Source organism: Podarcis pityusensis (genome assembly GCF_964106645.2).
Source record: "Podarcis pityusensis genome assembly, chromosome: 3".
Taxonomy (NCBI): domain Eukaryota; kingdom Metazoa; phylum Chordata; class Lepidosauria; order Squamata; family Lacertidae; genus Podarcis; species Podarcis pityusensis.
In genome coordinates this window covers 91784174-91811258 of record NC_138026.1, presented here as the reverse complement: position 1 = coordinate 91811258, position 27085 = coordinate 91784174, and the positions used below count along the sequence as shown (strand labels likewise).

At 40.7% G+C, this 27085-nt stretch overlaps 1 protein-coding gene across 3 annotated transcripts; it reads right to left on the bottom strand.

The window, feature by feature from the left end:
- Nucleotides 1-347: 347 nt before the first annotated feature.
- LIN9 (lin-9 DREAM MuvB core complex component) lies at nucleotides 348-26519 on the bottom strand. Of its 3 annotated transcripts, none has more exons than XM_081000181.1 (15): nucleotides 26384-26519; nucleotides 14734-14766; nucleotides 14340-14434; nucleotides 13857-13961; nucleotides 12461-12594; nucleotides 11489-11614; nucleotides 9594-9751; nucleotides 8174-8307; nucleotides 7834-7953; nucleotides 7573-7674; nucleotides 7213-7293; nucleotides 5160-5285; nucleotides 2614-2796; nucleotides 2119-2216; nucleotides 348-1756 (listed from the first exon to the last, which is right to left on the bottom strand). In XM_081000181.1, the coding sequence occupies exons 1-15, from the start codon at nucleotides 26460-26462 to the stop codon at nucleotides 1651-1653; spliced, it is 1680 nt and encodes a 559-aa protein (XP_080856307.1). In that variant the 5' UTR covers nucleotides 26463-26519; the 3' UTR covers nucleotides 348-1650. The 3 variants fall into 3 exon arrangements, with proteins under 3 accessions (XP_080856307.1, XP_080856308.1, XP_080856309.1); XM_081000182.1 differs by lacking the exon at nucleotides 26384-26519 and adding an exon at nucleotides 25125-25173; XM_081000183.1 differs by lacking the exon at nucleotides 26384-26519 and adding an exon at nucleotides 20786-21011.
- Nucleotides 26520-27085: the final 566 nt, after the last annotated feature.

Sequence of the window (27085 nt, the reverse complement as noted above, 5' to 3'; positions counted from 1 at the left end):
GTTTTACTACTGTTCTATCCACTAACATTGGCTCAGGGAACCCCCCCCCCCCAAAAAATAACAAAATTCAATTTTATGGTTATTTTATGCCACCAATGGTTTTGTTTCCATAATGAAAATGTTATGTGGTAACTGACTGAAATTGGGGACATTGTACTAGGTCTACTATGTGGTTGCTGCTGGGTTTTGCAATCTAGCAGCATATACATTCTATGAAATAAATATATAAATTGCAGTGAAAAATACACCGGGGAGTCTTTCACCCCCCCCCAATTGGATGAAGTTCAAAGTCCATCTAAATATTCTCCACCACCTGTGCACACACCTTCCAAATCACCAGGCAAAAATGAATTTCTGAAAATATATTAACTAAACGTTTTAAAACTATTTCAGGCCTAATGCTCATGTTTCGCAATTTTAGTAAAACATTACAACTTACATAACTCAATGAGAATAAAAGATTTATGCATTTCTTAAAAGAACAGGTTTTGCTAAATATAGACTCTGCAGTTAAGTTTTGAAGCAGCACAAATACACACACAGAATACAGAAGCATTTTTAAAACTATACAAAATTTTAAATTGAAAATAATTGTTTACATTTTCTTTTTACATTAACATACAAAAGACCTCATTTTATGAGGCATGAAAGAATCAAAACATTGCTACAGCTATCTAAAAATTCAAATCTGGAAACAATTTATTACACTGAAGCTTTACAAGTCTATTCTAAATAAACAACTCAATACACCCTTTTTACAAGATTGATACTTCTGTGTACTCCTCAGATCTTTGCTTTTTATTTTTATTTAGGCAGTTCAGGGGACTGGCTATCCAACTGCATCATGAACTCTGTTAATTGCTTGATAAGCAGGTATCTAGTTTAAGTTTGTGCAACAAATCAATGGAAAAATATTACCAGTTATTTGTGTGAAATACCTTAACTAGAACACTTTGCCCATTATGGAGGGGGAAAAGCAAGTCATATCAATTTCTGGGAATTCAGCAGTCCTTTTCTACTCCTTCATTAGATTACTTTTATAAGTTATGATAAATAAAGACATTCAAACGATATTAACTGATTTACAGGGATTCCCAGTATCCACAAGTGTACAATAGCTACCTACCCACTCCCATTCCTTTGCATATCCTGCTGCCACTTTGCGAGAACAGGAATACACACTGCTTTTTACCAATCACAGTACTCTTCAGAAACTAAAATCAAAAGGCAGTGAGACACAAGTACTAGGCTTTCAAGAAGAGATTGCTATGCAACCTCTGTGTCACTTACTTCTTCAAAACAGCTCTCAATAGTTGACAGAATAGTTGCAAATAAATTTAAAAGAAAAGTATTCTTGCTTCACATTATAAGAAAACAGGTCTGTATAACTTTCAGTTCAAAAACAACATACCTATGTACTTTTATAACTAAAGGTTAGCTGTTAAACAAGATACTGTATGTGCATAGCAAGTGATGAAGTCTATAGCAATGCTGGTAATTTTATGCTGGTTTCTTCAGAAGCAGTACAATGGATCTCAAAATATCCTCTTTTCCTATTTCTTCTAGCAGTTAGGATATTTGGTGAAGCTTATATAAGAAGGCTTTTTCATAACTACATTCTGTACACTTGGACGAAGGTGAACGTTTCTTTCAGTCTCTGTTGGTGTTATTTGCAGCAAAGGCATGTAGATTTCCCATCTGGCTGAGGCCACTCTGGATGTGTGCAACGTGGATCTCAACGTTATTTTGAAAACAACTAAAGAAAGAAAAAGTTTTCGTTTGTCAGCATCTCTGAAATGGTCAACATACTGACTGTATTACAGTCTTTCAGTATACACCCCCCCTCCAACGTATTCTACTGCCCCTGCTACAGTGAGATCTCACCGCCCCCAACATTGAGTGTGTTCAGGACTTTTTTTTAAATCTGTCCTGGCTTTGGGGATATAAATGTTTTTAAACTCTTGCTGCTGTTTTAAATTATTTTTTCTAATTATTGTTATAATGTTGTTACAGAAAGCTTGTATTATAAGCTACCCCTGAGCTCTGCCCCCCCTTTTAAAAGGCAGATATATAAATATAAATAAGCACACCAATAAATAAAACACTACAAGATATTACCTGATGTTGGTGGAATCTATGGAATTTTTGATGTCGTTTAATGAATCTGTTAAAGACTTAAACTCAAAGGAGTTTAGATCGCCTCCTTCTGCTAGACACTAGAAGAAAAGAAATTTTAAAAAATAGAGGTTCAGGAGATAATACATGTTACAGCTGTTTACAAAATCCAAAAACTGTGGAAACTGCTCTGCCACTTTGTGCATCCTGCTTGTGTGGGGTGGGAGACTAAAGGAGGTTAGTGGACATTGATGAGGTCCTCAGAGGGTGCATAAACAGTAAGGGAGCACTACAGACTAGGTTCTGAGAAGGAAATGTAATGACAAGCCAAGTCCCTCTGAAAATTGCTGGGGTGGTATGTATGGGGGAAGTTAGTTATTAAGGGTAGCAGACTTCCACACTTTTCTGAGGCCAGCATTACTGTTTCAGCATCGGGGACAAGGACAGGGGGAGTGAGCATATTACAGTATGCATTTTCATTCTCTCAGTACCATTTACCTTAATCTGCAGTAATATTGCTGTAAGCCTAGCAATCAAATCTGTCAGGTTTTCATTCTGAACACACGGCTGTCCTGTTGTTGATGTATTTGACTGTCTGACAATTTCCTGAGCTTCTTCTTCACATCTCCGTCTCAGATCTGTGGGATGGTCTGCAGGCTGTAGACCCTGATCTGGGGCAAGCTGGGAGATAAAATGAACATAGATCAAATTAGATTTCATCTGCCAAGAGTTCATCCAGGTTCTATATTCTAACATTATCGCTGACTTATATTCTGTTTAAAACTGAGAGGTTATGCTATCTAATGTAACAGTATATGACTGAACAAGTTTTGCACTTGAACATTTTAAAAACACCACCACTCCATTAGGGACAGTAGCAGAAAATGGTAGTGTATAAAACTAATGGAATAGTGTCCAACGCTTCAGACTGCAGATATGGGATGCAATTTTTAATGACCCCTACACTTTAAAAATCCCTTCAAGCAGAAAACTAGCATAGAGTGGGCTGAAATAAGAGCTCTCTCGCTGATATACTAGCTTTTTATTTGTGGGGAAGCAATTAAATAGCATCCTTCACCTGCAATTTCAGTTGCTATTGTCCATTCTACCATATCAGAGACTTACTACCTCATTCTCTTGCATGTGTATATCAGTTAAGTATTTCATTCAGTTATGTAGCAAATATGTGAAGAGGCTTCTAAACAGTTGAAGGAATATCAGTCAAGGTGAATTAGAAGAGTCTCTCTCTCTCTCTCTCTCTCTCTCTCACACACACACACACACATGCAGAAATGGGAACTGCAAAAAGTAAATGTTGCAGCAAGAAATGTCCTTAGTTTCATATGACCATGCCCTCCTCTTCTATGATTCCGTGTTCTATTCCCCCAATTGACACTCAGTATTCTGTGGTTACTGAACATGCTCAATCCTCATTGGACTGTTTGTGAGTTTTGGTTTTCTCTCTCTCAAGTTTCTACTAAAGACCTCTGCAAATGTAAGGCTTCTGCTGAGTGCGCCAATACTGCTCTCTTTCTTTGCAGTGGCCTCCTTTTGCTAGAGAAAGTAATGAAATCATTAGAATCATATACCAACAGATATCCAGGCAGAAGTGATTCAATTATTACCATATTAATCCCCCCTCCATTCTTTTCTCAAAAAATATTACAGATGGTGGAGAGCATAAGGCCTGTAGTATTTGAAGCTCCCATTGTTCTAAGCGCATTTTGCGACAGGGAATTTCATTAGCGTGAGCAGTTTCTGAGCTCTGGGCGCAGTACTGTGCCTAATATTTCAGATTAAAACTGCCACAGTTGAAGAGACCCTCTTAAGAATATTAGGGGGGTGGGCAGGGGGACGACTAGACCATGTGAAAATTGAACATAAGATTTTAGCTGCAGTTCATTCATTTTCAGCTTTGTATTCTTGTTATAAAAGAGCGTGCCTAGACATTCCGTTGTTGCACCCATAACCAAGGTTTACGGTCCCATTTAGCTCCTAGCTTTCATATCTCAGTTTCTAACACCGTCTACCCCAGTGGTAGTCAACCTTTTTATACCTACCGCCCACTAATGCATCTTTCTTGATGGTAAAATTTCCTTACCGCCCAGCAGTGCTTGATGGAACGAGGATTCAGCCTGTGCCGTAGAACCCCCTACCGCCCACCTAGAATCCTGAAGCACCCACTAGTGGGTGGTAGGGAACCAGTTGACAACCCCTGGGCTACCCACTGGAGAGTGGCACTGTACGAAACAATGCCTTAATTACTAATATGAAAGAGAACAGTTCCCTATGCCTGCAAGTCATGGCAGCGTAGTGTAGTGGTCAGTGTGGGACTTAGACCTGGGAGACCAGGGTTCAAATCGCTACTCAGCCATGACACCCAGTGGGTTATCTTGGGCCAGTCACTATCTCTCAGTTTAACATACCTCACAGGGTTGATGTGACAATAAAATGGAGGAGGGAAGTGTATATGTCACCTTGAGGAACTTGGAGAAAAGAGGAGATATAAATGCCATAACAACACTAGTTACCTAGATATTGATTGCATTATACTAGGTCGGTATTTGTGTAGTGAGAAGGGCACTCTGCTCTTCACTTGGCCTCGAGAGTAGGGCTTATGTTTGGTTCATATTTATTTAGCTTCCATTCCTTTTTCAGTAGTGATATTGCGTTACTAATATGGTGCCTTAATTATTTAGCCCTGTGCAACGTAACACTAATTTTCAGTAATGAGAGATAAGTTCTGGGGTTTAAGCCTCCCTGTCTTTACTCCTAGTTGCAGATGTTGGCAGAGGACACGGTGAAATCTGCATGTGCTCAGAGACATGCTTATCCTTTTGCAGTCATGCTGCGGCAGCTTTCCAAGATTCAAAACAGGAGATATTCACAGTCTTCCCCAGAAATGCCAGGAATTGAACCAGGGACACTCTTCATGCAGAAGTGAGGCTTTACAACTGAACTATATCAGTTTCTGAGGCTGCTATGGGTTCTTCCAATGGCTATAACCCTCTTTATTTGGGAAAGATAGAATAGCAGCATTTTACCTCATAACAATACTGTTGAACTTTATGTAAAACTTTGTTTAGATCCTTGTTCAGCTGTTCAAGATCTAAGACAATAGTTGCATATCTTCTCTGAAATTCAATGCCAATAGGCATTGAGTAGGATTTCTGTGCAAAGAAAAGAGAAAGAAAAGAATTAAGTGCACGAAGCAATAACTTGTTTATTTCTTGCACAATTAAAGCGAGATTTCAAAACAATTTGGTTTTGAAATAGTTTTGACATGAGGGCTTCTTAAAAATGCTTGCTGCATTACCTAGCCACCTTAAGAAAGTGTGAGAATGTATTTAAATTTCCTACAAAGATTTAATCAACAAACAAACGGAGGGTTCTTTCAAAATCAATTCCTGAAAATAATTCTGAATTTCTGATGTAGATATTTTCTGAACTGTATTACATTTTGCTTATTTTTAAAATTTTTATTACACCCTACCCCCTATGGAAGTCCAGGGCAGCAACTGTGTGCCTATTTAACTGATGGATGCCCAAGATAGCCTGGGTTGAGTTCAGATTTAGTGCTGCTGAAATCCTACAAACAATTACCTGTCAGTTCTCAGTGGGATTTACTGTACTTTTGAGTATGCATGCATAGGGTTGTGTTGTAAGGTGTTTCAAATGGAGAAAGATTCCTACCAGGACTTGCTACAATTTTTTATTTGAACTGTGACAGCAAATATGTTTGTTGAATGCTCTTCCCCAGGGAGGCTCGCTTGGGACCTGCTTTTTTAGGAACCAGATGAAAACATTCCCTCTTTGCTCAGGCCCTTGGCCAATTAAACAATCTATGGCTTTTTAAACTGGGGAGGGGAAAGAGTATTGCTTTTGTTTGTTATTATATTATGTATGTTTTTATCGTAAACCACCCTGTGATCCTCAGATGAAGGATGGTATAGGAATTGAATAAACAATAATAAAGAGCCACAAAAGAACATCTTAGAAATATATAGTTCTTTCTTTATGTCAATACTTAGAAAAGCTACTACTAAGAACGAATTATTTTCAAGTACTCTCCCACTCTTAACTAGATCTGAGAGTTACCGTATTTTTCGCTCCATACGGCGCACCTGACCATAGGGTGCACCTAGTTTTCAGAGGGGGAAATCAAGGAAAAAAATATGACACCCCCCCCCCCCAGCTCTGAGAGCAGCGGACAGGTTGCAGGCAGCCTGTGCGCTTCTCCCAGACTTTCTACCTGCTTTTGCGGGAGGTGGGGGAATTCCCCCATCTCCCGCAAAAGCCCACAGGAGCCATGCACCCTTTAAGGACCGCACGGCTCCTGCGGGCTTTTCTACGAGGAGGGAGAAGGGACTGATGCAGCCAGTCAGTCCCTTGTCCCTCCTCGGGGAAAAGTCCCCAAGAGTGGCACGCTCTTTAAAGGGTGCGCGACTCCTGCGGGCTTTTCTACGAGGTGGGGGAATTCCCCCACCTCCCACAGAAGCCACACACTCTTTAAAGGGGCTGTGTGGCTTCTACTGGCTTTTCTAGGAGGTGGGGGAATTCCCCTGCCTCCCGCAGAAGCCGTACGCTCTTTAAAGGGGCTGCGCGGCTTCTAATGGCTTTTCTAGGAGGTGGGGGAATTATACCACCTCCCGCAAAAGCCCGCAGAAGCTGCGCGCTCTTTAAAGGGTGTGTGGCTCCTGTGGGCTTTTCTACGAGGTGGGAGAAGGGACTGATGTGGCGAGTCAGTCCCTTCTCCCTCCTGGGGAAAAGCCCGCAAGAGCCGCACGGAGCTTGTGTGCGGCTCTTGGGGGCTTTTCCCGCCTGCCTCCCCCCTGTGTTCGCTCCATAGGACGCACACACATTTTCCCTTGCTTTTTAGGAGGGAAAAGTGCATCCTATAGAGCGCAAAATATGGTAAAACCTTCAAACTGAGGCTTGGAGGCTCAGGAGGATGGGGCATGGGGCCTTCAATCCAAATTCTGTTACAGATCTTCCTTTGTTTGAACTTCTTTAAACAAGAAGCATACACCTTTAAAACTCCTTAAGCCCTGTGTAACCTTTACAAAACAGCTGAAACAAGTATATATATATATTTACCAATTTTTCTGCTTCTGTGTTCATCTCCCTTAATTGCTTGATGTGTTCCTTTTTGATCATAAGAATCTTTGATAGTCTGGTCTGCAGAAAACAGAGAAAGCATATCAGAATAAATATAAGATCAGTGGATTGTAAAATACATTATAAAGTAAAAACTTAGCAAACTATTGTTGTGGATATAAATCAGACGACCAAGATACAAATTAAATGTACAGACAATATAATCTGGCTTTCAAAGATTTATGGAACGTCATTGCAGATGTTTGACAGCCATGTATAAAGTAATTAAACTGAATTTAACTTTTGGAGATGCTCAAAATCAGTACAGATAAAACTGAAAGAAAAGGATTTTACACTTACCACTTGGATAAGGAATTCTACTGGAAAACCACCTAATGTCTCACTATCTGAGCCTGAAAATTTGTTCTTCCAAGAAGACTGTCCTAGTAAAGGATCACTGTCCTATGCAACAAAGAAAGTTGCCTTAAGCATTTTATTTCATTCATTCTTATGTATTAGTTAACTATAGAATTTATTGAAATGATACTTTAATTTGCTTCAGATGGTTTAAAATGCAGCAAATTACTGAATGAATAAAAAAATTCACTTTAAGATACTTACTGTAATTGGTGACTGGAGGGAAGGCGTGTAATGTAACCGAGGAGGAGTCATAAAGAATCTAGAAGGTCGCTGTTTTTGTCCAAAGGCAGCAATTGGCATGGTTTCATGAGGTTCATTACTCTTTAAGTTAGAAAGAGGAAGAAAAGTTAAGCAGCATTCACTACGATTAAGAGTAACATCTTGAAAAAGAAAATGTATTTTAGATATATTAATAAAGTTGACAAAAATACTATATGCCTTTTATTCTTGAATTGTCTTGTAAAATAAAATTATGACATTCATCTGGGAAAAAAGAATTCACATGCTTGCAGACTTTTTTAAAAAAGTAGATATTACTTACGAGAACTTCATAATCTGGGATTGTATGTGTTCCAAGCCCTGACCTCTCAAAGGTTACTCTGTAAGTAGCATTAAGAGTGTCAACAGCATCTATCTGTCCAGTGAAGAGTCCATCATGAGCACCACGTAACCGTGCTAAAATAAAAAACATCCCCCAGTCTTAATCAGAGCAAAATATTGATGCATGCCACAGAAATCAGGTGTGGCTTCCTCTGCCTTTCCAGCCTGAAGCAGTTGCATCCAGTTTCTAGCTCACATCACTCAACTCTCAACTCTGGTCTTTTGTCCTTCTAATTAACAGATAGTTGAGGGAGAAAGGCCCACCCCGTGGCACAGAGCCATTTCCTTTGTTTCCTTAATGACCCATACTTAACAGGCTATTACCAGGCTGACTATTCCAACAACTGAATCTATGCTGGATCCAGGAATTAGAAGGGTGGCTCAGGCATACAGCATCTCATAACACTATCTCCTCCCAAGAACAAGACATCTGTCCCCAAAGCTATGGGTACAGTAAGGCGACTATTTAATGATAGAATCATTTAATGATAGAATCTACTATTTAATGACAGAATCAGAGTTCTGCATCAACAACTTCTGTACCAGGAAAGCAGAATTCTATAGCTAGTATAGTATTGAAAATTAAGTTTTAATTTCATATATTTTCTTATTTTGCACAATTTAGTCTGATTTTCTAAATGGGAGAGGAAAAGGCAGGTGTAGGACTATGACCCCTGTCCCTATCCCAGAGAATCCTTTCTGGCTTCTAAGATTTCACTAGGCATTGCTTGCCTAATGTAAAAGCCTATCTTCACATAGCTATGAAGGCTAGAAGCCTGCATTTTTCAAAATGGAAGATTAGATTATGAGGAAGCAGAATTATGTCCTTGTGAGGAATCAGAGAATACAAAGCCCTTATTATAAACATGGCAGGAAACAAACAAAACTAAAACCCCAAATGGTGGGCATTTAAAACAAAGCTGCATTCTTATTGTTCAATAACTCTGGACAAGGCTGGGACAGCCCATTCTAAATGGCTGGTAGAAAGACTAATGGAATCAGTAAGCAGAAAACTCCCAATGATGTAATATCATCACGCTGTGTTAAAGAAAATAGTAGCAGACAACAGTCATGGAAGTGACAGGGTGGGTTAAAAGGAATTATGGAAGCCAGCCCTTGATTTAAGTACATGGTCCTGTCAAAGACTAGAGAAGTTTTGCAAGAGTGTGCCGTGTATCTTATGACTACTTGGGTCATTTGAAATGCCAAACCTAGGAAGGTAATCCTGTTTACAGATGGTGCAGTACTAGCAGCGGAGATGTAAAAGCTTCACTCCTTTAAATAACTTCAAGTTAAACTACATCTTCAGAATTCAACACCAATTAAAACAGCAGTGTAATTTAGAGATGGGGAAAAGGTACCTGTAACTTTTGTTCCTATAACTAGTGGCAACGGAATTTCTTCTGGAAGATCTTTAAACTGGGATATATCTGCCACCTTCCGCTGTTGCAAAAGTCTAATTTTTTGCCGTTTCTGTTTTAATGCGGACCTTTCCTCTTCAAAGAATGCAGAAGAGCATCTGCAAAACAATTGTAATTTCTTTACTTTATGTTCATTTATTCAAACATCTTATAGCTTTATCCTTGAAAAGTATGATAGATTGGGTTGCAACCAAACTCACACAAGGTCATCCGCTTCTGCAATGGGAATTTCCTCCCTCAGCCCTCTGGTGCAGATTTCACTGATGGGGGGTGGGTAAGTTCCAATGTGCAAGTGGAAGTCTTACACTTAACAGGACTTCTTGGATAAAACCGACTGCTTTTATACACTTTTTACATTGAGGGGGGAAATTAGTACAACAGAAAGCAAGTGGTACACAGACTGGAAAGGTCCCCCTGCAGGAGTATTTGACAGAAGTGGAATCTGTATATGCTGAAAATATAGTTTATCCCTATGTCTAAACACTGACACACAGAAACGATGGTTGTCGGTAATAAATGCAGTTAGATGCAATATGTTTATCCTTTCTTTGCAAAACTGAAGCCTGTCAAAACCAACTGTGCACTGAAGAGAAAGCAGTAATAGCTAACTGACATCTGTACAGACAAAAGACAGTGGTTATGAGGTTGAATGCATACAATTTGGCTATCAACAGTGCAATCTTATGCATGTTTATGTAAGTCCACTGCATTCAATGGGGATTACTCCCAGATTATGTGTATATAAAACTGCAGCCCAAGGTATCTAGATTTGAATTCCTAAAAAGGTTTCTAACCTTTAGAGCTGTAAAGTACTAGGATAGTTGTCTTAGAACAACTGCAAGAAGAAAGAAGCGTGCTATAGTCATAAGAAACAGTTATCACATGGGTGATGTGTTTTGTTTTGTTTTTTTGCCTTGCCTTGCCTTGCCCATGGCTGAAATTCTTTCTGAATGCCATATAAACAGACCCTACTCTTTTGTTGCGGCTTTCTTCCTCAAGTCAGCAGGAGCTATTTGATTTGTGGGGCTATCCTTAAACAGTTTATCAACCCCAGGCTCAGAATAATAATAATAATAATAATAATAATAATAATAATAATAATAATAATAAAAAACACATCCTAAAGAAGCTAGGGAAAATGGTCTAATCCTTTAGCATCTGTACTGGTTGTCTGTTATTTATGCTTTCTTATAAAGCTTTACTGGTCTTCATTCAGTCCATTACTCATCCTGATACCAGAATCAGATGAACATAAGAGACAGAACCTATTCCGAAAATCAGAATTACCTTACTCAGTGGTTTCAGGTAGATGTTTAAAAATGGAGAGCAATACAGAACCCTACACAACCCCATAACATAAATGTCAAGAAACCAATAAGTAGTTTTCCAGTGGTATCTTCTGGAATCAAGCTTCTAGGTATGAATGGAAACACTGTGTTCCCATTTCTCAGCCCTATGCATAAGGATGTCATGGTCCACGGCACTGAAAGCTGCCAAGATACTTAACAGGGTTATGCTCTCCCAGTCCAGTATGGGGAGGGGTGGGGCACTTTGAGAATAGGATGCTGGACTAGAGGGGCCAGTAGGCTCTTCTTATGTCCTTATATATGCTAAGTTGTACTCCTCAAATGCTTTGCATTCATCATCAGGCTGAAACTTGGCTACATACTCAATTACGATTATGCAACATATCCTACATTCTTAAAATTACCCATTAAGCACCAACTTTTTAAAATGAATCATCCAGGAAACCCTTCAACAAAAACCACCACCACCAACTCCCCACAAAAACTCTACAGCTAAAGAGCCTTCAGTCTTTCAAGCTAATGTTTTACCTTCGTGGCTTCCCCATTAACCGTCTGATCTTTCCCCATTCAACTCTTGTTAATTTTCTGGTTTTCAGATTGGGAAAAGATTCTTTCAGGCAAACGCAGAAATCATTATCACCTTCAAAGAGTGGCCTATTAAAAACAATTGGTATTCTGTCATTATATTTTCAAGTACATTCAGAAAATGTATTATGACATGCCAACACAATTTTACCTCCATATACCTAAGACTAGAGAATTTTGCTTCCTAAATGTTTAAATTATAGTCATTTGTCAACTTGGGCTTAATATTAATTTCTTCATTTTACAGGGAAAATGTTATAACTGAAATGTTATAACATGTTATAACTGAAAATTAAAATGTTATAACTGAAAAATATTTTGAAGCTAATGCAGTCAATTTGGAAATGAACAAGGCATCTTTACCAAAAAAATACACTTTCCTATTTATTAAAACTCTGCCTTGCATAATATAGTTTACAGAACCATGAAAGTCATTATTACTCTTATGACTCCAGCAACTGTACTATTCAGAAATTAAAGTAATAAGCTTTGTAACATTAGAAATATTGCTTTAAGTTGTCACCAATATAAGGTAGGCAAAAATGATGATAAGAACCAGGCCAAGGTATATCTTAGCAAGAATATAGCAATTATTTTCTTATCGCTTTAAAAAACTTGCTATTGCAAAACATTTTGCAGAGAAACTGATGAGCAATATTTAATTCTTGTAACTGTATTAAAATCTGACAAAACCATTTTTGCCCCATTTTGCTTTAAAAAAACAACCACAAGTTTCACTGCACAGCTATGAAGCAGCCATATGAAAATACAAATAGCTTAATTCCAGTATATTGCTTTACAATGCTATCTCATACATGCCTATACAGAAGAAAGCACCTTTGAGGTAAATGGTACTTGCTTCCATGTCTGCATAGGATTGTAATCTAAAACTAACAAATGAAAAGTCATACATACTTATCTATATTTGAGTAGAACCACTCGTAAATACACCATTTGTGTGCTTTAGGAAGTTTGAGTAAGTTACGTAGCCGCAAACCGATCTTCTGTGATGCCTTTTTGTCTGGTGTTGGCATTGTTGCAGTAAACTTCTAGATAATAATAAAAAAAACAACAACCAGAGATTAATAGAAATACTAAAAGAACAGAACCACAGAATTATAGAGTGGGAAGTGACCCTGAGGGTCATCTAGTCCAGCCCCTTGTAATGCAGGAATCTCAAGTAGATCATACATGACAGATGGCCACCCAACCTCTGCTTAAAAGCCTCCAAGAAACTTGGACAAGTCTTAAGGGCAGTGCTGTGCACTTAAAAACCTCCAAGGAAGGAAAGTCCACTCTAAAACCGCTCTTAACTGTCAGAAAGTTCTGCCTGATGTTTAGTTGGGATCACCTTTCTTGTAACTTGAATCTATTGGTTCAAGTCCTAGCTGAACCGTTTGTCTTAGTTTTTAGTTGCTGTTTTGTTAATAGTGATTTATAGATTGTAACTGTTTTACTGATTATTTTTTAATTATTTCATATGCTTTATGCCGTACTTGTGATGTTCTGTTAAGCTCTACTATGTTATTGTTATTTATTGTTTGTAAGCCACTTTGGGATTCATCTGAATGAAAAGCAGCATAGAAATGCAACCAATCCACGTTGCAAACTTGAGTTCATTCTGAGCTTTGGCCCACCTGACCTTCTCCTTGCAACTGTTGGCTACTCGTGAATACTCTTTTCTCCGTGATTTCTCATTTTTTACATGTCCTTCATAAATCTCAGTTCATCTGCAAGCTCCTTATGCAGCCACTCTGGTTTCTTTAAGTGCAGCCCACTTATCTTTCTTGTTGGAATTATCTGCCTTTGTCCCTTCAATCTTTCACCTTTAAGAGACTCCCATCCACCCTGGACTCCCTTCTCTTTGAGTATTTCTGACCACGGAATCTCACCCAGTAGTTCCTTAAGTTTTTTGAAATCAGGCTTCTTAAAGTTCAGAATGGATGTTCAACTACACTCTGTTTTCATTGCCTGTGTATAATGAAACCCAAGAGGACAATAATCAGTTCCTCCCAAGCTTCTGGGTACTTTCACTTTTTCGATCAGTTCCTCCCTGTTGGTGAGGACCAAGTCCAAGAGAGATGATCCCTTTGATGCTTCTTCCATTTGTCAGTGAGACAATGGAGGAATTTGTTGGACCTTACATTCTTGGCAGAGTTTGAGTTCTAACAGATATTGCGGTAGTTGAAGTATCCCATGACTACTATATTTCTCCTTTTTTGAATGTGTTTGGATTTTTGCAATAAACTGGAAACTGAGAAGGTTTAGTTTACCTATCAATGAATGCAACAAACTTTACAGATTAACATACCTGGGGAACCATTGCAACTCTCTGGTTTCTTTTGGGTGATCGTGTATTCATTTGCCTTTCCTCTTCCTCACAAAAGGACCGACTTCGTTTTGAACTTCTGAAGGGCTGGAGCAAAAAGAAAAATCTGACTCAATCAACTGAAAAGTTTCACAACGCGCTTTCCTGCAACACAGCAAACCCATGATAAACACGCAGAAGATGCTTCCTTTAATATAATAACATATTCTTGATCTATGTAGCACAGTTACAGACTTTTGTGGCCTCTAGTTTCCCTCACCTTGCTTATTTTACTTAGCTGAAAGCAAATTTACCTAAACAGCTGGCTTCCTTTTGTACAACTGTTACAGTACTCAACGTAATGTCATATTTTATACTGCTACTCTGCGCTTACGAAACCAGGAAAAATGTTTATTCTTAAAAAATTTAACGGCCAAAGGAAAGAAAACTAGAAGACTACTAATATAGGTCAGTGTTGCTCCTTACCATTTCTACAGCAGCTCCTGCATTCTTGCCTTTCCAAATGGGTGTTTTCTGCAAGGAACTGAATTTTTCATTCCATGTATTTGATAAACTTCCCTCTGTATTAAGTTATAAATCATAAATATTATTATTCCTATGTAAAATTAATATAATGTTCTGTAAAAATCCTTTACTGTACAAATGAAAACTTAAAAGTTTACCATTCTTAACATTAAAGATATAACCACATTGTAAAAAACCTCTGTTTAATTTTTTAAAATTATGTTATCTTTCTATTTTGAAAATGCAGCCGACTTCCCACTTAAGAATGAAGTGCTCTTTAGATATTCATTCACACCATGACTGAACTTTTACTTTCCACAAGTACAACAAATTAAAAATAAATGGTATGTCCTACCTTTCAAACTAACCAGAGCTTTTGCTGATGAACCTGAAATAAGTAAAAAAATCCAATAAGGGAACAATATTTCCTGACAGTGGATTCACAGTTCTTTCAGCATTTATAGCTAATTTATTTTTCTTTCTTAATAGGGAAATGCCTTACAAATGTAAACAAGCTTCAGCCTGATCAGCTATTATGGCTTCCAACCAAGGAAGTATTAATTCAGGGAATATGTACTTCTGGGAAGATCAGGATTCTCTGTGAAAACATCCTCAGCATGCACACAAAGTATTCATCAGAGAAGTGTAGCTATGACAGCTAAGTCAAATTCAAAGTATAAAGTATAAATACTAGTTGTGTCCAACTAGTATCCCTCCACTGAGGAAGGCTCTTTGATCCAGCAGAACCTACCATCAACAGAATAAGAACTGAGGTGATCTTTGGTAATTCCCCCTGCAGATTCCACACCATTTCCCATACTGTACTGAAGGTTCCATAGCAGATTTGAGCAGGTATGGAGTTGAACGGGGTTGGCATTTGTCTGTCTTGGGAGACAATGGAGAGTGTGTGCCTTTGGGGGTGAAGCCAAACTGTTGGAAGGTTGCAGTGCCTGCTGTGGCTGTAGAGACTGATGCAGGATAGACATGTTTTGTTGCAGCTGGGGCAGATGAAGGCATTGGATGTGCTGCTGCAGATGCACCATGACATTTCTTCTTTCTGTGCTCCTTGCAGCAGTCATTCGTCCTCTGGTCAGTGCTGTGGACACACAACCTGATTGATTGTCTCCAGGTACTGTGGTTGTTTGCAAGGGATTCCCACACGGTGGGGTTAATGTTGCCAGTCTTCATGTCACATTTGCAGACATCTTTGTAAATGCCAACGGGCCTAGGTTGAAGGGAAAATCTCTGAAAATCACTCCAATTCCTCGTCTACTAATTTAAGTTCCCACTGGATCAAAGAGTTTTCTTTTGGTGGAGGAACACCAACTAGATACAGCCCAGAAGCATATTAACGCTAGGGTTATTTCACACATATAATGTCAAATTATTGTATGATGGTAAAGGAACAAGGACTGTGCTCCGTTGCCCTGGTCCCTTTGCTAATCCCCTAATTACTAACTTCCTGATATTCAGCAAACCATATTTTGTGGTTTCATCCAAGGAGCATGAATATAATCTCTTCAACTATAAAGTCAAAGTAAGCCAAAAAATGAAAACATGCAACATAGCAGTAATACACTGTTCATGCAGTTAAGTTGGTAGATGTGCTAAACTGGTAACCCTTTGTTCCATTATTTCACTACTACAATTTCAGTATGTAAGCATCAGCACCAGCTGCCAGCAGTAAAAATGGCCTAATAAACAATTTGCATTAGGGACCTGAAATGGTTCAAACCTTGTTTAATTTAGATTGAAATAATGAGTTTATTTATGAAGTGCGAACATTTTTTCATGGTAGAGAAGAGGATACTAAAGGAAAGTGCTTTAGTATCTCCTTAACCTCCAATGTACATTCCAATTCTATCATCATTAATCCCTCTCACCTGCTTTCTATGATATAAACTAAGACATGATCTTCATACTCACTTCTAGCTGAATAACAAATTTCACATTGTGCTGATGAATAATTTGTAAGGGGAAATATTAGTGAAGATGTAAGGTCTTATCTTTACTAATATTTCCCCTAAAATTCATATGTTCATATGTACAGCATAGGAAGGACAACAAACAGATGAGAACTGGCAAAGCAATGTTATTCATTCTTTGTTTATCACTTCAATCCCTGTTATACCTTCAGCATGTAAGAAAACTGTAAAATAATATACATTCTTTTAAAGTGTTTTAATTATATCTGTGACAAGGTGGTAGGCCAGGAAAACAAACACACAGCAGGGAATAAGCTTAATAAAATTGTTACAAGTATAATATTTGTAGCAGATTTGAAAGTAAGGAGCATTAGCTGTTCAGATGTTTCGCACAGAAAAGCAAGATTTGCAGCTACTATTTTAGAACACCACCAAAATTGTTAAGCTTTTTTTGGGAAACCTCCCCCCCCCCAGTGGTTTTAAACTTTTTCCATTGGGTTGCCATACATTCGAGGTTTCTCTGACATTTTGCCAATTCGGCAAAATTCCCCCCGACACCATTTTTACACCTGAACACCAAGACATGTCAGGAATTTTCCTGACACATGGCAAGCCTATTTACTGTGGTGAATAAAACATATTCTAAACTTACTGGGTGATAACCAATGTTAGCCTTACTTACAAGTTGGTCATTGAATGGATTTAAGTCCATTGCTTTTGATAAGTCTACTATGGGTATGACTTAGCTCAGGCATGGCCAAACCTGGCCCTCCAGCTGTTTTGGGACTACAACTCCCATCATCCCTAGCTAACAGGACCAGTGGTCAGGGATGATGGGAACTGTAGTCCCAAAACAGCTGGAGGGCAAAGTTTGGCCATGCCTGAGGATATCACCAAATGTAAGACAAAAACACGAAGCGTTACAGTCATTCTGAACTGTAGTTATGAACTATAGTTATGACAGAATCAGTCAAGGTTATTCCTTCCTAACAGAAGGCCTTGGAAGTATATAAACATTCTGTATTAGTCAAAATAAAAAAATTCCTTCCAGTAGCACCTTAAAGACCAACTAAGTTAGTTCTTGGTATGAGCTTTCGTGTGCAAGCACACTTCTTCAGATACACTGAAACAGCTATCTGCCAATCACCCATTCCCACCACCCTTCTGAGTAATACCCCTCCCCACCTTCTCACTATATAGAAGGATCTGGCAACTTCTGTTTCAGTGTATCTGAAGAAGTGTGCATGCACACAAAAGCTCATACCAAGAACTAACTTAGTTGGTCTTTAAGGTGCTACTGGAAGGAATTTTTTTATTTTGACTATGGCAGACCAACACGGCTACCTATCTGATTCTGTATTAGGAGACGCATGTATGAAAATGTCATGCAAAGCAGTGATAACAATGGAGACATTCCTCACTGTCTCCTTAACTACAGTAGACATGTGAGTTGCAAGAAGAAAATGCTTTAAAAGCTTTACATCCCCACTGCAGTTCTCCAAATACACACAAAAACAGAACATGGCAATATTTCTACCAGGTAAGAACCTATTTTGATGGATAACATCATTGATTTGCTTGCCTTTATGGACAAGAAGCGAGCGATACATTTACAGGATAGTAAAAGAAACTGCTACTTTTCTAGATGCACATCAGCTTTTAGGGGGGAAATGCTATGTTGCCAAAGCTGCTGTAATTTACAAAATAAAAGCGTTCATACAAACTCTCCAACAGTCCAGTGCTATGTGCAAAGCTATTTGCCTGTGCAAAGCTAAAGAATAGGACCAGGTGTGGGGGATGCTGGTCCACAGAAAATTTGCAAACAGTTGTGATATTTGCAAACGGTTGTGATACAGTTGTGAAATTTGCAAACAGTTGTGATAAATTAGTAAACCCCAAACCTATCAGACTCTACTATAATGTAGCAGTTCAAGACAGTGTGCTCCAGTGGGACAGAAATACAGTCTTAGGTGTCCCATGAGTCAAATCTGAGTAGAGAAGATAGGCACCAGAAGCAAAAAATGGCAAATATTATTAGCAGTAGTTATTACATTTATATACTGCCCTTCATCCAAGGATCACAGAACAGTTCACAACACAAAAATGCAAAATGAGAACACATAATATATAAAGACTCCCAATAACCTCCCTTCCCATAGACACATTTAAAAGGCCATTAAATGTTTAATTACGCAATGGCCTGGTTATAGAGAAAGGTTTTCACCTGGCACCTAAAGTTATGTAATGAAGGCACCAGGCAAGCCTCTCTGGGGAGTGAATTCCACAAATGCGAAACCACCGCAGAAAAGGATTGTTCTTGTGCTGCTATCTTCTGGTCCTTTCATGGAGAGGGCACATGGAGAAGAGCTCAGATGATCACAGGGTCTGGGTTGGTTCAAATGAGGAGAGGCGATCCTTGAGGTATTGCAGTCCTAAGCCATTTAAGGCTTTACAAGTCAAAACCAGCCCTTTGACATGGCCCTGGAAGCCAACTGGTAGCCAGTGCAGTTGGGCCAAGATTGGTGTAGTATGTTCAAACCGTCTTGCTCTGGTGAGCAACTTGGCCACCAAATTCTACATCAGCTGAAGTTTCCAAACCATTTTTGGAGGCAGCCCCATGTAGAATGCATTGCAGTAATCTAATTTACAGATTACCAGAGAATAGAAGACAGAAATTACGCTATCTTTGTCCAGATTAGGGGCACAGCTGGGCCACAGGACAAAGCTAATGGAAGGCACCCTGGGCCATCAAGGCCACTTGAGCCTCAAGTGACAACAAAGGATCTGGGATTACCCCCAAGCTACGTTCCTACTCTTTCAGAGGGGGTGTAACCCCATTAGGAGCAGGCGCTCTCCTATCCATCCAGTCTAGGGAACTACCCACTAACAGTGCTTCAGTCTTATCTGGATTGAGTTTCAGTTTGTTGGCTCTCATCCAGTCCATTACTGAGGCAATACAATAGTCCATCGCATCTACTGCCATATCTGCAGATGTAAAGGAGTAGAGCTGTGTGCAATCCGCTTATTGCTGACAATGCACTCCAAAACTCCAGATGCTCCCACTCATCGGCTTCAAGTAGATGTTAAACAGCATAGGGGATAAAATTGAATCCTGAGGAACCCCACATTGAAGGTTCCACAGGGCAGAATAACACTCCCCAAGCATCACCCTCTGGAAATGGCCATCCAAGTATGACCAGAACCAATGCAAAGCAGTGCCATGCACCCCCAACTCTGACAGTTGCTCCAGATGGATACTATTGTTTATGGTATCAAAAGCCATTGAGAGGTTGAGGAGAATTAACAGGGACATATTTCCCCTGTTTCTCTCCCAAAAAAGGTCACCATACAGGGCGACCAAAGAAGTTTCTGTGCCAAAACCAGGCCTAAACCCCTATTGAAACAGATCAAGAAAATCAGTTTCCTCCAAGAGCATCTGGATCTGGTCTGTGACTACCTCCTAAAGAACCTTGCCCAAGAAGGGGAGATTGGCAACTGGCCAGTAATTACTTAGATTTTTCTGAATCCAGGGAGGGCTTCTTAAGGAGTGGTCTTACCAATGGCTTCTTTCAAGCAGGCAGGAACCACCCCCATCACAGTACCCTCTCTGCTAACATTAGTCAAGAGAGGCAAGAGCTCAAGCGGCTTGCTTGACCGATCCATATATCTTGTCCACATCCTCAAGCCTTACCAACTGAAAATCATCCAACACAACAGGACTAGATAGTGCTTTGGACACCCCTTGAGAGTCATTACTATAACAGCCGAGTCAAGATCCCTGTGGATGGAAGCGATGATGACACAAAGCAAAATCTTACTGACAACATTGATTTTCCCTCTGTCCCTGTGCAATGTTGTACAGTAACGATAAAAGATTGGTTTTACTCTCACAGATTAGCCACAGGTCCCAAGACTCAGATGTTATAATGCAATACAACATCACACACCTGTATTTTCAAAGACCACAAGCAGAAGAGAAAGAGAGAAAGAGAGAGAGAGAGAGAGAGAGAGAGAGAGAGAGAGAGAGAGAGAGAACAGTAAGCTAGAAGCATGCTGATTAGATAGCCCACACACCAGTCTAGCACAGACCCAGATGAAACCAGTTAGGAAGGCAGTAACAATTAGTATGCAATACTGCAAGAACTGTACTAGAACAGCAGTCATTATTTGCCAGCACTACTGAATCACACTACCAGATTATGATCTTAGGCTACTTTCTTGATGGTAAGTTAAGTTCCATTACACTTGAACGGGACTTATCTGCAAATAAATGTTTTTAGAGTCAAGGTATGAAAGTGGTTGAGAAATGTTTATCTAACTAAAAAGCCTACCTACCTATCACTTTGTGAAGCTGGTGGAGAGTGGGATGCGGAAATTTAATAGAAAGCTGTTACACCACAAATGATTGAATAAGAAGATGATCTCAGCACCCTACTCCTCCCAAGTGAGCCAATTAAGTTTAGTTTATGTAGCTTAATTTACCTATTTTGCTTCATTTTTTTGGCTTGGGCTAATGGGAATTGACAGCTTTGTTCAGATGTTGATGCAGAACATCCGAACAGATGCACCTTTTGTAGAGGAAGGAACTTCTGACTTGAATGATTATTAGTAGCACTTAGCAGTTATTATTCATGTGAATGCAGTCATCACGCAAACTACTTATCAGCATGGCTGCACCAACACTACTTCCTCCAGGCGGCTGTGTCCTTCAGAATGCTCTTTGGGGGATATCTAGACTGGACCCATGTGTCCTTATAAAAAAAAATTCAGTTTACTGAGCAGAAACCTGCATTTTTTAAAAAACAAAAGATAAAGCTTTATGTTGTTCAATTCCATACTGCCAAAAGATTTGCGCAATAGGTTGACAAGCGACAGTTATTTAGATAACTGTGTTATCTAAATCAGTAGTCTTCTACTTTTTCAGACCAAGGACCAACGTTAACCCAAACATGCATTTGGAAACCCAGTTAATTTCCCCCCTATATTTGAATGGTGGTAGTGCTGCTGTTGTTGTGACCTAACTTAAATCAAGCTGCAACCTGAAGGCCAATGATCTAAATACATGTTCATACCTTGTTAGTGACATGATGTTCGGAAGGTGGTTGCATGTGCTAATGAAGATGTATCTTGAGTTTTCTGATTATCATGCTTGGAGTGGGGAGGAAAATTATTCTATGTCAGAGTAGACAACAAGCTGCAATTGCCTTCCTCTAACATCTGGCTTGAGTGAATTTTTCAAGATATTTGGTATATAGATGCACTGTGCAATTCCTTAGCGAGTGGTCATCTCTGACATGATGTTGATGCCTTCTGCTTGATGCACATGTTTATACTTTGGATCATGCAAGTTAATATGTAGATAGATTAGTGTTAGTTCAAATGATAGGCACCTGATTCAATATTAAACATACAAACAAATGCCTTGCATGTTCTCATTAAAGAATTCTCATATAGGTCATTTTCATATATGCATCTCCCAGTACGAAACGCTTGTATATAAACATTGTGCATTCCCACTCATTAGTCTCACCCTATGAAAAGGAGTAAGTTTAAATCATAGAATCATAGAGTTGGAAGAGACCCCAAGGGCCATCGAGTCCAACCCCCTGCCAAGCAGGAAACACCATCAGAGCACTCCTGACATATGGTTGTCAAGCCTCTGCTTAAAGACCTCCAAAGAAGGAGACTCCACCACACTCCTTGGCAGCAAATTCCACTGTCGAACAGCTCTTACTGTCAGGAAGTTCTTCCTAATGTTTAGGTGGAATCTTCTTTCTTGTAGTTTGGATCCATTGCTCCGTGTCCGCTTCTCTGGAGCAGCAGAAAACAACCTTTCTCCCTCCTCTATGTGACATCCTTTTATATATTTGAACATGGCTATCATATCACCCCTTAACCTCCTCTTCTCCAGGCTAAACATGCCCAGCTCCCTTAGCCGTTCCTCATAAGGCATCGTTTCCAGGCCTTTGACCATTTTGGTTGCCCTCCTCTGGACACGTTCCAGTTTGTCAGTGTCCTTCTTGAACTGTGGTGCCCAGAACTGGACACAGTACTCCAGGTGAGGTCTGACCAGAGCAGAATACAGTGGCACTATTACTTCCCTTGATCTAGATGCTATACTCCTATTGATGCAGCCCAGAATTGCATTGGCTTTTTTAGCTGCCGCGTCACACTGTTGGCTCATGTCAAGTTTGTGGTCAACCAAGACTCCTAGATCCTTTTCACATGTACTGCTCTCAAGCCAGGTGTCACCCATCTTGTATTTGTGCCTCTCATTTTTTTTGCCCAAGTGCAATACTTTACATTTCTCCCTGTTAAAATTCATCTTGTTTGTTTTTGCCCAGTTCTCTAATCTGTCAAGGTCGTTTTGAAGTGTGATCCTGTCCTCTGGGGTGTTAGCCACCCCTCCCAGTTTGGTGTCATCTGCAAATTTGATCAGGATGCCCTTGAGTCCATCATCCAAGTCGTTGATAAAGATGTTGAATAAGACCGGGCCCAAGACAGAACCCTGTGGCACCCCACTAGTCACTCTTCTCCAGGATGAAGAGGAACCATTGATGAGCACCCTTTGGGTTCGGTCAGTCAGCCAGTTACAAATCCACTGAGTGGTAGCATAGTCAAGACCGCATTTTACCAGCTTCTTTACAAGAATATCATGGGGCACCTTGTCAAATGCCTTGCTGAAATCAAGGTAGGCTACATCCACTGCGTTCCCTTCATCTACCAGGCTTGTAATTCTGTCAAAAAACGAGATCAGGTTAGTCTGACATGACTTATTTTTCAGAAATCCATGCTGACTATTGGTGATCACAGCATTCCTTTCTAGGTGCTCACAGACTGTTTGCTTAATGATCTGCTCCAGAATCTTCCCTGGTATTGATGTCAGACTGACTGGGTGATAATTATTTGGGTCCTCTCTTTCCCCCTTTTTGAAAATAGGGACAACATTTGCCCTCCTCCAGTCTGCCGGGACTTCGCCTGTTCTCCAGGAATTCTCAAAGATGACTGCCAGTGGTTCTGAGATCACATCTGCCAGTTCTTTTAATACTCTTGGATGCAGTTCATCTGGCCTTGGAGACTTGAATACATCTAAACTAGCCAAGTATTCTTGTACTATCTCCTTAGTTATTCTGGGCTGTGTTTCCTTTGCTGAATCATTTGCTCCAAATTCTTCAGGTCGGGCATTGTTTTCTTTATCGGAGAAGACTGAGGCAAAGAAGGCATTGAGGAGTTCAGCCCTTTCTGTGTCCCCTGTTTGCATTTCACCATCTTCTCCTCTGAGTGACCCCACTGTTTCTTTGTTCCTCCTTTTGCTACGGACATACCCATAAAAGCCTTTTTTGTTGCTTTTAACCTCTCTAGCAAGCCTGAGTTCATTCTGTGCTTTAGCTTTTCTGACTTTGTGTCTACACGTGCTGGCTATTTGTTTGAATTCCTCTTTGGTGGTTTCCCCCCTTTTCCATTTTTTGTACACATCCTTTTTTAATCTTAACTCAGTTAAAATTTCTTTAGAAAGCCACCCTGGCTTCTTTAGGCACCTTCCATGTTTCCGTCTCACTGGTATTGCCTGACGTTGTGCTTTTACTATCTCCCTCTTAACAAACTCCCAGCCATCATGAACTCCCTTTCCTTTTAGTATTACTGTCCATGGGATCTCACCCAGCACTTCCCTAAGTTTTATGAAGTCGGCTTTCTTAAAGTCAAGAAATTGAGTCCTAGTATGCTTGGCTGCTCCTTTCCGCTGTATAGTAAACTTCAGAAGAGCATGATCACTCGCGCCTAATGATCCTTCCACTTCTACCCCACTAACCAGGTCATCAACATTGGTTAGGACCAGATCTAAAATGGCTGTTCCTCTTGTTGCTTCTTAAATGATAGCCCCAAATCATATCAGACTAGAAAAAGCTTTCAAAATGACCCTTACACCTTGTCATGTGGAACCAATGGACCTACTGAGAATGACTAACATTTGATATCACCTAATACATTGAGTATGTTTTACCAATCATCGTAAACAGTAACCAAAATAACCCAACTTCCTTACTTTCAAATGTACAAATATAACTCAAAATAATTTTATTAATATTGTACAGTTTTCCCACATACTAATGATTTAGTTCTTTGTTTAATCTACTGTATAGCACATTAGACAAATACAATTCACTATTATAGCCTATATTCACAATAAACTTCAAAGTCATTGATAGTTTGTCCATAAATGCAATTTTATATAATTCACTGTTTTTCTTTAAGCTTCAACTTTTGCACCACCACACAGTTGTGAACTTGAGTGTATAGTATGTACATTATATCGCCTTGCATTATTTCCCGCACATTTGAACAGATCTTTGGCCACCACCTGCATAACTACTAAATGAGTCCATATGCAATAAAATTTCATGTTTTGTATTCATTTTCTTGTTTTCTTGTTTTCATATACAAATTTTCAGTGTATGTATACATGCAAACCTGCATCAATTTCCACCAATTCAACACAGAATACTATATGGAGGTCACCCAAGTGTTCCTATTCCTTAGAAAGAAGTTTACAGTGACATCCACAGTGTGTAACACCTCCTGTTAATACTTTGATTACTTTTTTACATAAACACAATAAAAGGTCAAGTGAATCTTGACCGGTCTCAGGGTGAATTTCTGTGGCAGTTCCCAATCCTTCATATAATAAATGCATCAGAGGATATGCATTATTTTTATGTTGATAATATGAGCCACCAGTCTTCTATATCCAGTGCTTACTCACTCTTTTTTATTTGCTTACATTGGCATACCACCCTATAGTAGAACTCTTGGAGCAGTTTACCTGTGAAGTTGCTTTACACTTTTGAGCTGAGAAACATTGTGCCTTCCATCTGCCAGATTCAACGAAAATGCTTCCTCATGAAGATATATACTTATTTTTGCTTTCCTGGACAACCTGAATGCCCCCTTCTCAATATACCATGCCACAATTTTCCATGGTGCAACATACATAGCAAGCCAACTCTAGGAAGCATATTCAAACCTGCGAAGTGATCAGCCACAAAACCAGTGCTTTTTTTTCCTAAAAAAATGTTTAGGGGTACTCTCATTTCCCTACTCATATTGAAATACTGCCCCTCAATGTGGCCAAACTTAGATTCACAAAATGTTTAGGGGTATGCATACCCCACAGAAGAAAGTACTGCACAAAACAATGCGCTTCCACTACCTTGGTTCCAAATTCAGAGGTTGCTAAATTACTAGTTGACATACACAAGAGAAACAACAATATGGACCTCTCCTTTGTCACTTTCACTATCCTGCTGCTATGAACAAGAGGAGAGTGAAAAACAACGCTTTATTTATCCTGGTTAAGAAACTACCTTCCTAAGCAGCAGGACGTTCCGTAGTGAAAAAGGGTGAGCACCTAAACCACCCCCAAAGCATCGAAGGTTAGTGTCATGTCAAACCCCCGGGGCAGGATGCCCATGGCAGGTCAGAGACCTCCCCAACTGCGCTGTGGTGGTTGCTGTACCCTTTATTTCCACTGCCTCTCCCGGAGAGGTGCAATGTCAGTGGCAGCCACCTGCCCTGCACGCAACACCTCGCTGCCCGGCCTAGGGAAGCTTCCACGCCTCCCTTTCCTCCCCGGGCACTGCCCCGGCCTGCACCAAGACTGGGGGTGCAGGGTGCGGCTCACCCCCGACAGGAGAAGTGGAGGTTATATAACAGCGGCTTCCGGCCCTGCTCTGCTGTCCTCTCCCCGCCACCGCCTCCCGAAGAGGGCAGCTCCGGGGTGCGGGCGGAGGGGAGGCCACTGGAGAGCTGCACTAGGCCGGGCACTGAGGGAGGAGGAGACTGTGGCTCCGGCCCCGCACAGCTCCCACAACAACAACAACAGCAGCAGCAGCAAAAGCAAAAGCAGCAGCAGCAGTAGCGAGCGCCGCCGGCGGCGGCAGCCGGAGCAACCTGGGCGGCTCAGGGCCGGGAAAAGGGAGCAAGCGGAGGGTCCTGTCCCCGGGACCGCCCTTTGAGGAGCGGCGGCGTTGGAAGGGGCCGAGCGGCGGGACGGAGCGAGGGGCGCCGCGGGTCGCTACTCACTCTCGTCAGGCAGCTGATCCAACTCCGCCATCTTGAAGGAGCCGCGCCGCTTTTTCAAAGGCTGCCTGTCGCGGTGCATTGTGGGGGAGGAGACGGAGTCCTCCAGCCCGCCTGGCTGGCGGAACCGGGGCGGCAGGGGCGCGCCAAGCCGCTCAAGCAGCCCGCCCGGGCCACCGCCGAGGTGCCCGCGAAGGCAGGCGCGGCCGGGAGCGCGCTCCGCTTGGCTACAGCGCGGCTGTCGGCTCTCTTTCATAGTGGCTTGAGAGAACTCCCAGAGCCAGGACCGGGAAGAGCGCTGGCTTCCCTGCCGCCCCGGGTGCAAGGGCTCCCCCTCTGACACGCGTCTTGCAGTCGTGGGCATGGTTGGGGCTGATGACGCGCAGAGCCACCGGGCTGTGCATCTCGTGCTCTGTTCTCAGGGGACAGTTGGGTGTCGTGGTGCGGGGCGTAAGAGAAACCCCCGCTCCCCTCCCCAAGCAACTTTATAGGTACTTGTCGGGGTGGTACTTTTGGTTGTTGCATTTTGGGGTTTTTGTACAATCCCGGATGACTATCTTAATTTCTGGGCACCGCATTCTAAGGAGGCGGTGCCCAGAAGAGGGTGAGGGAGACCACGTCAGACGAGGCTGGTATATATTTAGCTTGGAGAAGAGAGACCATTAAGAGACGGCATGATACCCATCTTCGGGTATGCTGAAAGGC